We start from the raw sequence: 14,705 nt of genomic DNA, 5'->3' as shown, positions 1-14,705 counted from the left end.
AGTATGAACTCAGTGATAAACCTTACAATATTTTCATCAGCATAGCAGATGGCTTAAGAAAAAATGAAATTAAATATTTCACTTTCATAAATAAAAAGATCCCACTATAACTTTTAAAAGCATAAGGACTATAATACTAAAGATAACTAATTATATGGGGTAATATGTAATTAACCTTTTAAGAACAACAAAAACTTGTATTCAAGGATTCTATACATGTCAAGACATACTATCAACTTTTAGATTTTAATTTTTCATCATTTGATGTTTTAAACTAACATATATATATATATATATATATATATATATATATATATATATATATATATATATATATATATATATATATATATATATATATATATATGATTTTTAAATTTATAAAGAATTAATTAAAATATAATATCCAAAGAATCTTGTTTCATATCGATCGATTATATCAATCATTCGGATTAATACATATCGGTAGATATTAGTGTATCATGTGTCGATACACCGATATATACCTATATTCTAAAAAAAATTAAAAATAGTCTAAATTAAAAAAAAATTTAGCATTATTTTAAATTTCTCATATATAAATTATATTTAAATAAGAATCAAGTGTATGTATGCCATAAATGAATATAATTTTAGGTAAGTGGACCTAAACGTAAGATAATGTGCTTAATGTTCCTAAACATACATTAATAAATCAGTAATCATATAAAATAATAAAAAAATATAGAAAGAAACTTGTTAGAGCTAGCCCTAGGAAATTTACCAAAAGATAATTTTGGCAACCCAACAAGACAATAAAGCGGAAAGAATAAAAGCGAGACAAGAACACCAGAACACCAGATATACGTGGTTCGGTCAATTGACTTTGACCTACATCCACGGACGAAAGAGGAGCAAATTATTACTGCAAAAGAGGGACATTACAAATGCCTTAGGAAGATATTCCTAGGCTATAAGACACCCAAAAATACTAAACAAGAAAAACTAAACTATAAGTCCAAACTATTTATGAGTATGGACTTAAACCAAAGCAAACACTTAGATTTTTCTTGTGGTGCCACTTATGGTACCTCTTGTGGTGCATCTGACTTTAAAGCCCAGGCTCTTATTTATAGTTCCAAGACGAGACAATAAGTCTGATTTTCCCGATGTGGGACTATGGGACTTGCCAAACTAACAAATCTCCACCTTGGCATGTTCCAACAAAACTTGCTCCACCTTCTTCATAAAAGCCCTAACGGGCAATCACTAACAATGAACACCAACCAAGTCCAAGCACTACTTGAACTTGTAAACCAGAAGAGGCTTCGTAAGCATATCAGTTGGATTGTCCTTCGGAATTTTCTGAACAAAGACTTTCCCCTCAGCAATGGTATCTCATTTACATCCAACAATTTTCTTACCCGAAGGCAGCTTCACAAGATCCCAAGTTCTATTCCGATGGAGAGACTCAATTTCTTCATTCATCGCAATCAACTACTTAGCGGAATTATCACAAGAAACTGCATCTGAGTAGGAAGTAGGCTCACCAACTTCACTTGTCTCTTCTGCAACAAACAAAGCATATGCAACCAAATTTGCATATCTTTGTGGTGGTCGAATATCTCTCCGTGGTCTATCCTTGGCTATGGAATATTGCTCTTCCTCTGGATCATCTGCGTCAGTAGACTCGGGACCACCTACTAGCATTCTTTGAGTAGAAGAGTTCGACTTAAAAGAATCTGAACTACCAATCTCAAGCTCCACTTGCTTCTGCGCACTATCATTTGTACAACTAGTAGAATCCTCTTTGAAAGATAACATAAACAATTCATCAAAAGTAACATCTCTACTGATTATAAATTTTGGGGATTTGGGATCAAAACACCATAATTTGTATCCTTTCACCCCAGAAGCATACCCAAGGAAAATGTACTTTTTAGCCCGAGGCTCTAATTTTCCTTCATTTACATGCATGTATGCTGGACACCCAAAAATTTTTAAATCAGAATAATCAGTAGGAGTACCTGACCAAACTCCCTCCGGAGTTTTAAAGTCAAGTGCTGCAGAAGGAGCGCGGTTGACAACGTAACAGGCCATATTAATCGCCTCTGCCCAAAAGTCCTTTGTCAACCTTACATTTGAGATCATACACCTCGCTCTCTCCAAGAGTGTTCTGTTCATACGTTCGGCCACACCATTTTGCTGAGGCGTCATCCTAACAGTGCGATGCCGAACGATTCCTTCATTTTTGCAAAATTCTTCAAAGTCACCTTCACAAAATTCCATGCCATTATCTGTTCGAAGCCGCTTAATCTGTTTACCTGTTTGCTTCTCAATCAAAGCCTTCCATTGTTTAAATGTTAGAAAAACATCATTTTTATGCTTCAGAAAATAAACCCAAACTTTCCTGGAATAATCGTCAATGAAAGTCAACATATACCTGGCACCACCCTTAGATTGAACATGAGTTGGACCCCAAAGGTCTGAATGAATATAGTCAAGAGTACCTTTCGTTTTGTGAACTGCCGGAGAAGTGAAGCTGACTCTTTTCTGCTTTCCAAAAATGCAGTGTTCACAAAAATCAAGTGGCCCAGTACTCTGTCCACAAAGTAGACCTCTTTTGCTTAATATGCTCAAACCTTTCTCGCTCATATGACCCAAACGCATATGCCATAATTTGGTGATGTCAGAATCAGACAATGATGATGACAAAACTGCAACCGAACCTGTGACAATAGTTCCCTGCAGAATATACAAGCTACCAGACCTACAAGCTTTCATAACAATAAGGGCACTTCTAGAAACTTTCATAACTCCACTTTCAGCTATGTATTTACACCCAAGGGCCTCTAGGGTGCCTAAAGAGATGAGATTATTTTTCAAATCAGGAACATGTCTAACATTAGTGAGCGTCCTCACAATACCATCATGCATTTTAATTCGGATTGTGCCTCTACCAACAACATCACATGCGGCATTATTGCCCATCAAAACAATTCCACTATTACAAGATTCATATGTGGAAAACAAATCTCTATTGGGACACATGTGATAAGAACAATCTGAATCTAAAATCCATTCATTTTTAGACCTCGTCTTGTCATCAATAGCAGAAAAAATATTTCCAACAATCTCATCAGTTGCTACACTAACTTCAGCGGATTCAGTAGTTTTTTCAACAAATTTTTCCTTTTGCTTTAATTTATTTTTCAATTTAAAGCAATCAGATTTAATGTGCCCCATTTTATGACAATATCTGCATTCCAAATTTCTATATCTGGATTTAGATCTAGATTTAGATCTACTACTGTCAAATTCTCTTTTATCCATTCTTCCCCTAACAACCAGACCCTCAGCCTGATTCTCTCTACTTTCCCCAGTGATATTCCTATCTATCTGCTCCTTAGATTTCAATGCAGATTTAATTTCTTGATACAAAACTGTTTCTTTTCCATAAATCAAAGTATCACGGAAATGCTTAAAAGATTGGGGAAAAGAACACAAGAGTAACAAAGCCTTATCCTCATCATCAATTTTTGCATCTATATTCTCCAAATCTATAACCAAAGAATCAAATTTATCAAGATGCGAGAGTATAGATGTACCTTCAATCATCCGAAGCATATACAGACTCTGCTTCAAGTAAAGACGATTATCCACTGTCCTCTTCATGTACAAGGCTTTAAGCTTGTCCCACATGCTCTTAGTCGTAGTCTCCGTAGCTACCTCCCGTAAAACCTCATTAGAGAGATTTAGAATGATGCTTGATCGGGCCTCCACAAGCTCTTCTTTTGACATATCATCTGGAATGCTCTCGGCTCCCTGTAGTACCAAATCAACTCCGTCTTGAACCAGAATGGCCTCCATCTTGAGTTGCCATAAGCCGAAGTTGACATTTCTATCGAATTTCTCGACAACAATCTTTGTTATTGTCATCGTTGCCAAAAGATTTCAGAACCAGACTCTGATACCAGTTTGTTAGAGCTAGCCCTAAGAAATTTACCAAAAGATAATTTTGGCAACCCAACAAGACAATAAAGCGGAAAGAATAAAAGCGAGACAAGAACACCAGAACACTAGAACACCAGATATACGTGGTTCGGTCAATTGACTTTGACCTACATCCACGGACGAAAGATAAGCAAATTACTACTACAAAAGAGGGACAATTACAAATGCCTTAGGAAGATGTTCCTAGGCCATAAAATACCCGAAAATACTAAAAAAAAAAACCAAACTATAAGTCCAAACTATTTATGAGTATGGACTTAAACCAAAGCAAACACTTAGGTTTTTCTTGTGGTGCCACTTATGGTACCTCTTGTGGTGCATCTGACTTCAAAGCCCAGACCCTTATTTATAGTTTCAAGACGAGACAATAATTCTGATTTTCCCGACATGAAACTATGGGACTTGTTAAACTAACAAAACTAAATACCTTCGGTTGGAGAATTTAGACGATTACTCGTTTGTGAAAATCAAGAGGTTGATTTATACCAATCAATTAGAAGATTAAACAAAGTGAGAGTATGAGAACGATTCAGAGAGTGTGTGAACGAGCGAGTGAACGAGGAGGGAGGAGGATCTAAAGGGTAACACAAGCCTAATAGTTGATTCGGCCATTGGACCAACTGATACATAATAGATATGATCGTATCCCTTAGGAGATAGATATGATCGTATCGATACATAATAGAGAAGTACCAACTGATACGCTTATCCCTGACTATATACCATCCTAAATGGAGTGGTCTACGCATCCATTAGCTATCGATTTGAAACATACGATTTTGTTTCATATGGTATTAGATGGGTGGCACATCAAAACATGAATATACCAATTTAGGTACACAATGTATATTCATTTTGTATATTAATGTACTTATATGGCTTGAAATATTGTCTAATATCTACATGGATCTGAATTTGGTGTTCTTGTATTTTCAAGCTTTTATCCATTTGAATTTTTGTTATCTTATATTTATAATTAAACTATAAAAAAATGGTGAATTTTCTATCAAATTAGCCAAAAGTTCAATCAAGATATTGCTTCAGCTTCTATAAATGCCTCAACTTGTTCGTACATGATCCGCACAAATAAAAAAAAATCATAATTAATAAAGATTTATCAAAATATAATTTTTGAAAAATAAAAAAATCATAATTGATAAATATTTATCCAATTATATAATTTTTGAAAAATATAGTATAGTCCTGTATGGCTTTCCAAGAATCATTTGGGAACTAAATTTTGAGGTTTCCATATATTTGAAGTTTATTTATCAAAGTTATAAACCTTTTTAAAATTCAATTATAAAATAATTACAAATCAGAAAAAACATAAAAGTATGATTTCAGCTTAGAAATACAATATACAACTCATTTATATATTACGATACAACAAAGTGGATAATTGGCATAGATTTATTTTGTTACATTATTTTTTTTTAAAATATATTAAATCCAGTCAAAAATTATCATGATCAGGATATAATATTTGGAGATATTTCGATCATATAAATATTTTAATTGATTTCTATCGAATCTTTTTAGACCTTACTCTTTCTCTTATTATTATTATTTTTTTCAGGATCTTAATTTCTTACCCATTTTGCTTCTTTTCTTGAACTGGATTAACAAAAAGACAAAAGAGACAATAACTGATTAATGTTAAGTGGGAAAATCCCGGCGGTAAAAGAAAATACAAAAGAGCTACTTAGTATCAAAAGTGGGAAAAAAAAATAAATTATTGATGTATATATATATATATATAATAATAATAATAAATAGTATCATACATACATACATACATACATATATGTATTATACATAAATATATATATACATACATATATATATATACATATATACATATATGTATATATATGTATATATATATACATATGTATATATATGTATATATGTATATACATATGTATATATATATACGTATGTATATATATATATGTATATATATATATAATGCAACGCGTTGATGTGTCGGTTCGATCCTTGGATTTCCCCGGCGAAGTCGCTCGACCGGAGGCCGAAGGATGTACGGCGTCGAGGCGAGCGGGGCGGAAACCGAGCGGACCGCCTTCCGGCGGGCGGAGAAACGGTACAAGCTCTACAAATCTCAGCCTCCCAGATCCCGGTTCGCTTCTTGGGCTCAAACCCTAAACCTCTCTCTCTCTCTCTCTCTCGATCCTTTTCTTTCTTCCTGCCTGCTTTCTTACGAAGAATTCGATGCTTTGTGGTTGCAGGAAGCAACCGGTTGTGAACCGGACCGATCTCTCGGACGTCATCGATTTCCTTGCGGTCCTTGAATCCTTCGAACGCGACGGAGGTACCCCGGAGGGGATCTACAGATTCGAGTGCCCGGGTTTTGCTCTTCCAATCTTTTGCCTTAAAGATCGGCCAGGTACAGAGTGGGCCGTCGTCCTTGGTTCTGCTACTGTTTCTTTTGCGCTTTTTTCTTTTCTTTTGTGTGATTTTGATAAGGAAGGAATTTGTAAGTTATTCACTTGGAGTCTATAGGCTTGTGAAGTCAATGTTGCAAACTAAGTTGAAGGAAGAAAACGATTCTGAGTCCGCATTTAGTTCCTTTACTGCTTCCAAAGTTCGTAGCAGGGATTATTACGTCTATTTCTTATCTATGCTTGTTGGGTGTTCTTTGTGTTCGTTCGTTCTGGGCTTATCAGATTCAGGTTTTGATGGTCATCTCCAGTATTTTCTTAACTCAGTTTTTGATTCATGATATTGTTGTGAACATGGTTTTAGAATGTCTTCGTCTTTTCTATTTTTTTTGTTGCTGCTGTGCAGACTGGGTTAAGCTTCCATCATGACATGGAGTTTGTTCCCATAAGCATTAAAATGATTTTTAAAACATAGAAAATGGGCTTTTGGCAATAACAAATAGTGGTTAGACACAAGCATATGATGTCATTTCCTAAATATGCTTGAAAACATGAAACTTGCTTCTGTGTTAGTTCTAAGCAAAGAAAGTGTGTAAATATTTGTTGGTGTGTCATGATTGCACTTGGATTTTGGCAAAAAAAGAAATTAAAGTTGATTACGGCCTCATGACATGGAGACAGCAAAGTATCTTGGAGCTCTGGTGTGTTAAGGCAGGTTACACTTGTTGGTGAAATGAGGTGCACTTGGTTAATATATATACACACATCTATACACATGTTTTCGAGGTGAAAAACAAAACTATTGTTCACCAATGTTTAAATAATGTAAAATTAGATGTGGTTTGCCAATACTCTAGTAAATTAAATTTTTAGATCAATCACATAGTTATAGTGAACTTGAACATCTGTTTCTGTTTTGATTCTTAACAATTGTTGTTTTAATATTTTAAAGTGAGTTGGGCTAGATATGTTGTCACATACATGATTGCATTGTGTTATATCTTGATTGTCTGGTGGCAATGGTGGTGCTGCAACATCAGTTGGTTAGTCCAGATCAAAATCCAAAAACATTAATTACAAAAAAAAATCACATGAGTAATTTTGTTACTAGTCAAATAACTCCAACTAATCATGCTATCTCTGGAGTACTCTATATGTAATAGAATATTCAAATTCTAATACATGTAATGAGCTGGTCAACCTTTGCAACATGATTTATCTATCTAAAATTCAAACCTGATAAGTACAAACATGTACACTCAACTTTCCAACTGTGGTATGATCAGGAACCATGTGGCCTTGAGGAAGTGTACTAGATCAGGATCATCATTAAAATTGGCAACCGCCTCAAGATCACCATGACCAAATCGGGGAAGTAACAAACACAACTTATCCTTAGGCACCTTTTTTCCATATAGACTTTCACCATCTCTTTGTCACTCGTCTCACTCCCTTTTTAATATGAGCTCAATAATGTCTAAGATGGAGATGAAAGTGATAGATTATAAGGACAATAGAGAAAGTGCAGTTTTTTGTGGACCATTGAGCTGTGAAGCAGCTATAGAAGTGGGCCACCTGTTCACTGAGCAGCTATAGAAATCCATGGATTTGCCATATGGATCTGATCACCTGCACTAGAGGAGAGAATAACTCAGGATAGGAATAGAGATATTGGGTTTTGGTTAGTGAGTTTAAGGTTTTTTTTCAAATTGTGCAAAAAGTGGAATGTGATGGACATCATTCTTCACTATCATCTTATTAGACAAGTTATCATTGGTCAGACCAAAATATAAAATCGTGTTTCTTGTTCTGATACGATTACTCATTAACCAACTAATCTCATCTATGGTTTCAGTTTGGTTAGCGTGTGGTGTCAGGATTAATGGTTGACACCATCATGAGTTGTTCAGCTTTGTGAAGACATCAGTTGTATTTAAACATTTGTTGATTTTGAAAATTAAATGTGATGTTGGGTATTTTCTCTTATTCTTATTATTTATATATACAGTTTCCTGGCAATGCTGATTGCCGATCAGTATTACGTCAGATAGAAAAATCTGATGCCATAGGATCGGGATATCTTTGCTGGAAGTTTCACATTTTTATTTGTAGTCTTATTCTTGTCCTATACATCTGGCTACTTACAAGAGATGTGCATCAGCTATTTTCTTTAGAACCTTGATTCTAGTTATAAAACCATTAGCTGATATGGTTCATATTTGTTATTTTCATGTAGGATTTTATTTTATTCCATGTGCATTGACTATTGAAGAACAGTGCTACTGGATCAGGCAGAGTTTGATTAGTTTTCCTCAGCCTCCTAACAGAACAAACCATACAGCTATTTATGGCCCAATTACTGACTTATTAACTGCTGTTCAAAACAAGAAGATTTTGGTGGAAGCAGAAAATTCAAACGTGAGTCTGGTTGACAACAATATGCTTGCACCTAGATATATCTTTTCAGAAACAAGTCTTGATGCACATGTAGAGGGGCATGATTCATGCAAATCAGTTTCAGCATCAGTTCTCCTAAGAAAACTGCGTTGGAGTACCCTTGGCCTACAGTTTGACTGGTCTAAGGTACATTGAGGTTTCATTTTTGTATTTTACTTGTTTTCCAATTCAGTGAAGAGTTCCCCTAGTTTTTAAGTAGAGATATAGAATCATAGATGAACATTGGGAAAATATTTTTGACTATAGTTTGGGTATAGAATAGGAATATAGGATGAAATGGTCTGTCTCTATATTCAAAAGAAAATTGTTGTATTTATATGCCGTTGTCATCTATCATTAATATTATTATAGTGAATTTTCATTTAAGTGAAGAGTTCACCTTTTTTTTTAGTAGATATATAGATGTCCATTGGGAAATAAATTTTGGCTATAATTTGGGTATCGAATAGTTATAGAGGATAAAATGTATCTTTGTATGCAAAAGAAAATTTGTACTTATATATCATTTTTAGCAACTGAAGATAAATTGCTTAAGGTTAAGAATGAAGCAAAATAGAGTTAAATGATGCTTTATATATCTGGAATTCCAATTGACAGAGGGCACTTGAAAGTTGAAACAGTGATATCCTGTTTGCAGTAGCTTGCTATCATAGTTTTATGAGTACATGTGCTTGACACTTACTAAAAGAAGATGCCTGCTTTAAAATTCGTTCTTGTTACATACCTCGCTTGGTCAGTTATCAGAAAACACCGTGGTTATTGTTAAGTCAATTAGAACCTTATTCCTGATTTTTGTTTGCTTGGAAATCGGGATGTTTCTTTTGGTACTTTTGGCGTATTAATTTTTCTCCTTCATAGAGATGGGTTTTGCTCATGTAAGAATGCAAAACTTTTAATAGCAGTTAAGTTTCATCTATATACTTTCTATATTAAGCCTATAATGAATGCTTTGAGATTTACTAGTATTTGGAGCGCTTTCTGTTGTCCCAGTTTGCTGATTTACTTGTTTGGAATTATTGCTTTTTGAGGATGATTAGGTTGAGTGCATCTTTTTTATGCAAAATGTGACAAAGAACCAACCCTATTACAAGCCTATCTTCATAAATGCTAGTGAAAACACATTATATTGTTAAGTACACTGATTCAGCTGATTTACCTGTTTGCAATTTGAACTTTTGTTGAAAAGATAAAGATGATCATATTGAGTGCATCTTTCTTATGCAAGAAAAAAAAAATAGAACTGCCACATTTCTGGAAAACTTACATTCTTCAGAAATGCTGGGATAATTTTATCCAGAATTGGAAGTTCATCAATTTGGCTAATGTTTTGCTTTATAGGTATCATGTCCTATTCACATGTGGTCCTTGCTTGCTTTTTTGTGTTGCGTCATCACTTATCTCTTGGTTTATGTTTGTTATGATGTAGCGCAACTATGATGTATCTCTCCCTCATAACAAGATACCAAATGATTTATGTCTTCTTGCCAAGAAGATGGCAGTACCAGCCATGTCATCAGGGGAAGAATTCCAGCCCGAAGCTGCAATAGTGAACTATTTTAGTCCAAGTATGTCACAACATATCTAAAACCCCACAGTTCTATTGCTAGTTGGTTGAGAGATGGTACCACTGGTATGTTGGTTCCACTGATTTATGATGTAACAACCTAAGAGAGATTCTTTGCAGGTGACATGCTTGGTGGTCATCTTGATGACATGGAAGCGGATTGGAGTAAGCCTATTGTAAGCATAAGGTATGCTTGCCTTAAATTGACCTTGGTTGTTAAGCATCTAGTAACAAGCTCATGAACTTCGTAAATCTCTTATAGCCTGGGGTGCAAAGCTATTTTTCTTCTTGGGGGAAAATCTAGAGAGGATATGCCTGTTTCCATGTTCCTTCGTAGTGGAGACATCATACTTATGGCTGGGCAAGCAAGAGAATGCTTCCATGGTTAGTTCTCATTTCTGTTTTTTTTTTATTTTTTCTTTTGGCGTTAAGATCCTTGTATTTTATTTTTTGCAGATCCACTCTTTTGCATAATTAGCATATTCATATCGCTCTGATAATTCTTGTTGAAGATGTCAATCTGAACTGCTGACTAACTAATTCATATACAGGAAATATGCTAGAAAGCATTGTCTTCTTTTTCCATGTATTGTGTTTCTTAATAAGTCTGATGTTATACATTGGATCTGGTGAAAAAATATATCTTCCAAACCAACTCACGCTTGACCCAATACTTGTATCCAATTAGTATATAGAATTATGTATTGACATGAACAATGCAGATGCAAAGTAAAACAATCACAAACATCAAACAAGGGAATCAAGTTTGGGAATAGTGATGCGAATGATGATCCAATATGGGTCTAAGGGTCTAAAGTGTGCTGCCTAAACTTCACATGCACATGTTATCTCTATGTATGAATCGGTGAAAGCAAGGCTGCAATAAAGCAATTTGTCATGGTGCCGATCAAAAAGGTTATTTGTTGATTCTATTCAGGTTAAACCTATTCTGTTTCATGTATCTCTCTTCTTAATAGCTATGCTTAGCAGTCAAATTTGATTATCCAAGACTTTCCTGTATTTGTTATAGACCTATTCCTATGGGCTCATTACATGTCAAGTATTAGGTTCTTTTTTGGATCTTATAGATTGCCCAACCAAGACTTGGCTCTACTATAATATGAGTCATTATATAATGTTGGCCATATCTTCTTAAGTTATAGTGTAGCTTATTTGTAGGTGGTTCTTTTTTTCTTTTTGATGAAAGCCAGGGTAGGGATTCTGGACAATCCCTTTTCTTGTGTTTTATGTGATATTGGTTGATTTTGAGCTAGTCCCCAATGGATTTGATCACTTCCAAGCTGATCTTAGGTAGGTTCTAGAGGAATTTGATCGATCCTACACAATCCAGGCAGATTCTTGTTGATTCTTGGTTGATTCAATTGACTTCTGGTCTGACGATCTGATCCAGCTAATCTTGACTGATCTCAAGTTCAAAGACATACAATTTCATCATTTCTCTCTTTTGTTCTGTCAAACAGTAATTTTTCTTCAATAATTTTCTTATCCTACTTTCTGTTGTTGGTTTCGAGAGGATAAGGATGTTCACCCAACACAAATGTTTGGTGGAGATGGTGTTCTAGTAATGCACACATCACTTGTGTGTTTGGGTCCAAGGTGGGTTGTAGTCGACCAATTCTCCCAACATCCATGTCAAAAACCCTTTGGTAGTCTTATAGCTTACATGAAGAAGCATGTACAGGGTGGTTGCAACAAGAGGTGGTGTCAAGATTTGAATTTGTTGCAATCATACAGGTTATGGGTGAGCACATAGCTGACAATTGGTTTCTTTACCATTGTTGTTAAATTGTATTATGTACTGTACCAGCTAAAGATTGTCTAATATTACATCGGGAGCTATATCGATCTAGGTTGCAGATGTTTGCTGAGAGTAGGTTATGTTACCAAATTGTGCTGGAGGTTGCGTTGTCATGTAAGTTGCCATTCTTGCGCTCTGAGGCAGGTGAAAGATTCCTCCCAAGAGATTAACACACTATTATAATGAACTAATTTCAATTACAAATAACAAAGAGTTAATTCTGCAGCCATAAAGCAGAAAAGGTTCTCTTTCTTTCTTCTTGCTTTGTGGTAACATGGTCTGTAAGCCACCGGCCATTATAAGCGACACTGAGTTCATTAATACTTTGACGATGGGCGATAATCTGAAGATTTTAGAATTGTGGTTGTTACTTGATTTTTCCCCATATATTACTGTTAATAACATCAATAAGTATTGGAGACTGTTTTAACTCTGTTCTGGTTTCTATTTGAACAGGAGTTCCTCGGATCTTCATAGACGACGAGCATGCAGAGAATTCTGATCTGTTGTCACAATTTTCGGGTGAAGATGATCGCTGCTTCATGGATTACATAAAAAGCTCAAGAATAAATATCAATATCAGACAGGTCAACTAGAAGCATGTCAACAATTTTGCAATTGGAACAGCATTTCCTTTATGACAATACCAATTTCCTTATTTTAGCTCAAGTGGCTTAGCTTGTTATTAACAATGGGGAAAGAAAATTTTTAAGGACATCATCAGTACGGCAACGGCGATAGCACATGACTTTTGACTGGGGATGTCATCTTGGAAGAGTTGAATGGGGGAGGAATGATCGCTTCATTGTTGTGATCCATATACAGCTGAAGAGTGATGTTGAATTGGTTCTGCTACGGCCGGAACCGTTGGTGGCAACTGTAGCAAGTGATCTCCAAACATGCAGAGTTGATCCTCCTGGTGGCTATCTCCTTCATCCTCTCGGCCTTCTTCACCTCTTCTCTGGCTCGCTCCCAGACCAGCTGAGCACGGGCAAACTCTTGCTCAGCCAACTCTAGCTCCCTCCTTGTCAGCTCTCTTATCTGTTCAGCATAAGCATTCTCTACAGCTGCAAGTCGGATCTGCTCTGCAGTTTGTTGCTTCAATAGTTGCAGACTCCTCGCATAGCCGTGGGATTCCTCAGTCGCTGATGGCTGCAGTGTGCTGATACTCATTGACAGATTAAGATCAAGTAGCGGATGGTCAGATGTGTCAGTTCCAGCCGAGGACTTTGGTGCATGAGAGGGAGGTCGGGTGGAGGAGGAGAGTAGCAGCCGCAGTTCTCTTTGATCATCCTCTTCCATAGGACCAAAAGAGAGACAGATTAACCCAAGAGCAAAAGGATGTGGCGGAGTATGGTGTAGTGACTAGCCTCCTTATATAATGATCTCCCACATGCCAACTTTACCAGCTTGCCCATGCTGTCAGTCTCTTGCAGAACCTTAAAGATTATCGTCAGGCTAATAATATATATGTATGCCTTGCTTTAATGTACGACCAATTCTGTCAATTTGATGCGTGTGAATTGCTAGATTCGTTATGCTGAGTTGCTGATATCTATACCTTTTTCTTGAACAGAACTGGGTTCCTTCGAAAGAGACTTCTTCGTACCACCGCATTATGCATACGTGAGGAGGTACGTTAAGTACGTATTCTTCTTATATGCACTGATTCAAAGTATCCAATAAGCTTCGAACAGGTACGCATCACACCGTCCTCCGTCCTCTCTTGCTTTGTTAGGTTGCTTGCTTTTCCATCCAACTCGGCCACTTTACGGGTTGGCAGTGGGAGAGGGTGCAATAATTGCATGGGCACGTGTGTGAGCCTTCTCTATGGGAAGAGAGAGAGAGAGAGAGAGAGAGACTACTCCAATGGCTGTATCAGTAGGTCGAGGTTGTCCTGACACCTCTCACCTTTTCCTTCATCATTGCCCTCGATCATTTTTTGCCCGTGGAGAAGAACCTTCAAACCTTCCCTTCCCTTCTATTCCATTTCTAGCTTCGAACCTTTCGTCTTTCGTGAGAACACCCGCCCTCCCATTGTGATCTTGTACTCGGTCATCGGGATTGACGTAGGTGATACATTTCTCGACTAAGATCCCACCAGGGGGGGTTGTGTTTCCCACCTACCAAGACATCGAATGTGTACTCCATTGCCTTGGCCTCATATCTCTCTCTCTCTCTCTCTCTCTTTCTTGTCATTGTGGGCACGGATCCACCCACGATTAGATCGTTCTCGTCTAAAGGTGATAAGTGGACCCCGGGGGCTCAAGTCGAGGGACTATTGGTGGTGTTCCGATTTAGAACGCCATGATATGAGCTGATGTGTTGAATCATCGACCACATAGTCGTTGATATGTGGTGTTAAAGGGTCGGATCCATCCAAGCGTAGCTCGAACCCATTAAGACAGTCAATGTTGCATGTAACATTCCTAGGATATATCCATATCCGAAACCTTTCTGATAATAG

The 14,705-nt window shown here is 36.4% G+C and overlaps 2 protein-coding genes across 3 annotated transcripts; one reads left to right on the top strand and one right to left on the bottom strand.

The window, feature by feature from the left end:
• Positions 1-5,984: 5,984 nt before the first annotated feature.
• LOC103988650 (alpha-ketoglutarate-dependent dioxygenase alkB) lies at positions 5,985-12,961 on the top strand. 2 transcript variants are annotated; one of them, XM_018826859.2, is made up of 7 exons: positions 5,985-6,100; positions 6,246-6,403; positions 8,635-8,981; positions 10,282-10,420; positions 10,540-10,606; positions 10,682-10,803; positions 12,695-12,961. In XM_018826859.2, the coding sequence occupies exons 1-7, from the start codon at positions 6,036-6,038 to the stop codon at positions 12,832-12,834; spliced, it is 1,038 nt and encodes a 345-aa protein (XP_018682404.2). In that variant the 5' UTR covers positions 5,985-6,035; the 3' UTR covers positions 12,835-12,961. The 2 variants fall into 2 exon arrangements, with proteins under 2 accessions (XP_018682404.2, XP_009405524.2); XM_009407249.3 differs by having other exon boundaries at positions 5,985-6,136.
• Positions 12,962-13,090: 129 nt separating this feature from the next.
• On the bottom strand, positions 13,091-13,540 carry LOC135613900 (protein indeterminate-domain 16-like). Its single transcript, XM_065110914.1, has one exon. It carries the CDS (start codon positions 13,538-13,540, stop codon positions 13,091-13,093), a length of 450 nt encoding a protein of 149 aa, XP_064966986.1.
• Between the last annotated feature and the right edge of the window lie 1,165 nt (positions 13,541-14,705).

This window comes from Musa acuminata, chromosome BXJ2-6 (assembly GCF_036884655.1).
Source record: "Musa acuminata AAA Group cultivar baxijiao chromosome BXJ2-6, Cavendish_Baxijiao_AAA, whole genome shotgun sequence".
Lineage (NCBI taxonomy): Eukaryota > Viridiplantae > Streptophyta > Magnoliopsida > Zingiberales > Musaceae > Musa > Musa acuminata.
This window is presented reverse-complemented; position numbering and strand designations above follow the sequence as displayed.

Coding starts and splice junctions, on each gene's coding strand:
- LOC135613900 (XM_065110914.1), bottom strand. CDS start 13,540: ATGGAAGAGGATGATCAAAGAGAACTGCGGCTGCTACTCTCCTCCTCC.
- LOC103988650 (XM_009407249.3), top strand. CDS start 6,036: ATGTACGGCGTCGAGGCGAGCGGGGCGGAAACCGAGCGGACCGCCTTC. Junction 8,982..10,281: donor TACAGTTTGACTGGTCTAAG/GTACATTGAGGT, acceptor GTTATGATGTAG/CGCAACTATGATGTATCTCT. Junction 10,804..12,694: donor AGCAAGAGAATGCTTCCATG/GTTAGTTCTCAT, acceptor CTATTTGAACAG/GAGTTCCTCGGATCTTCATA.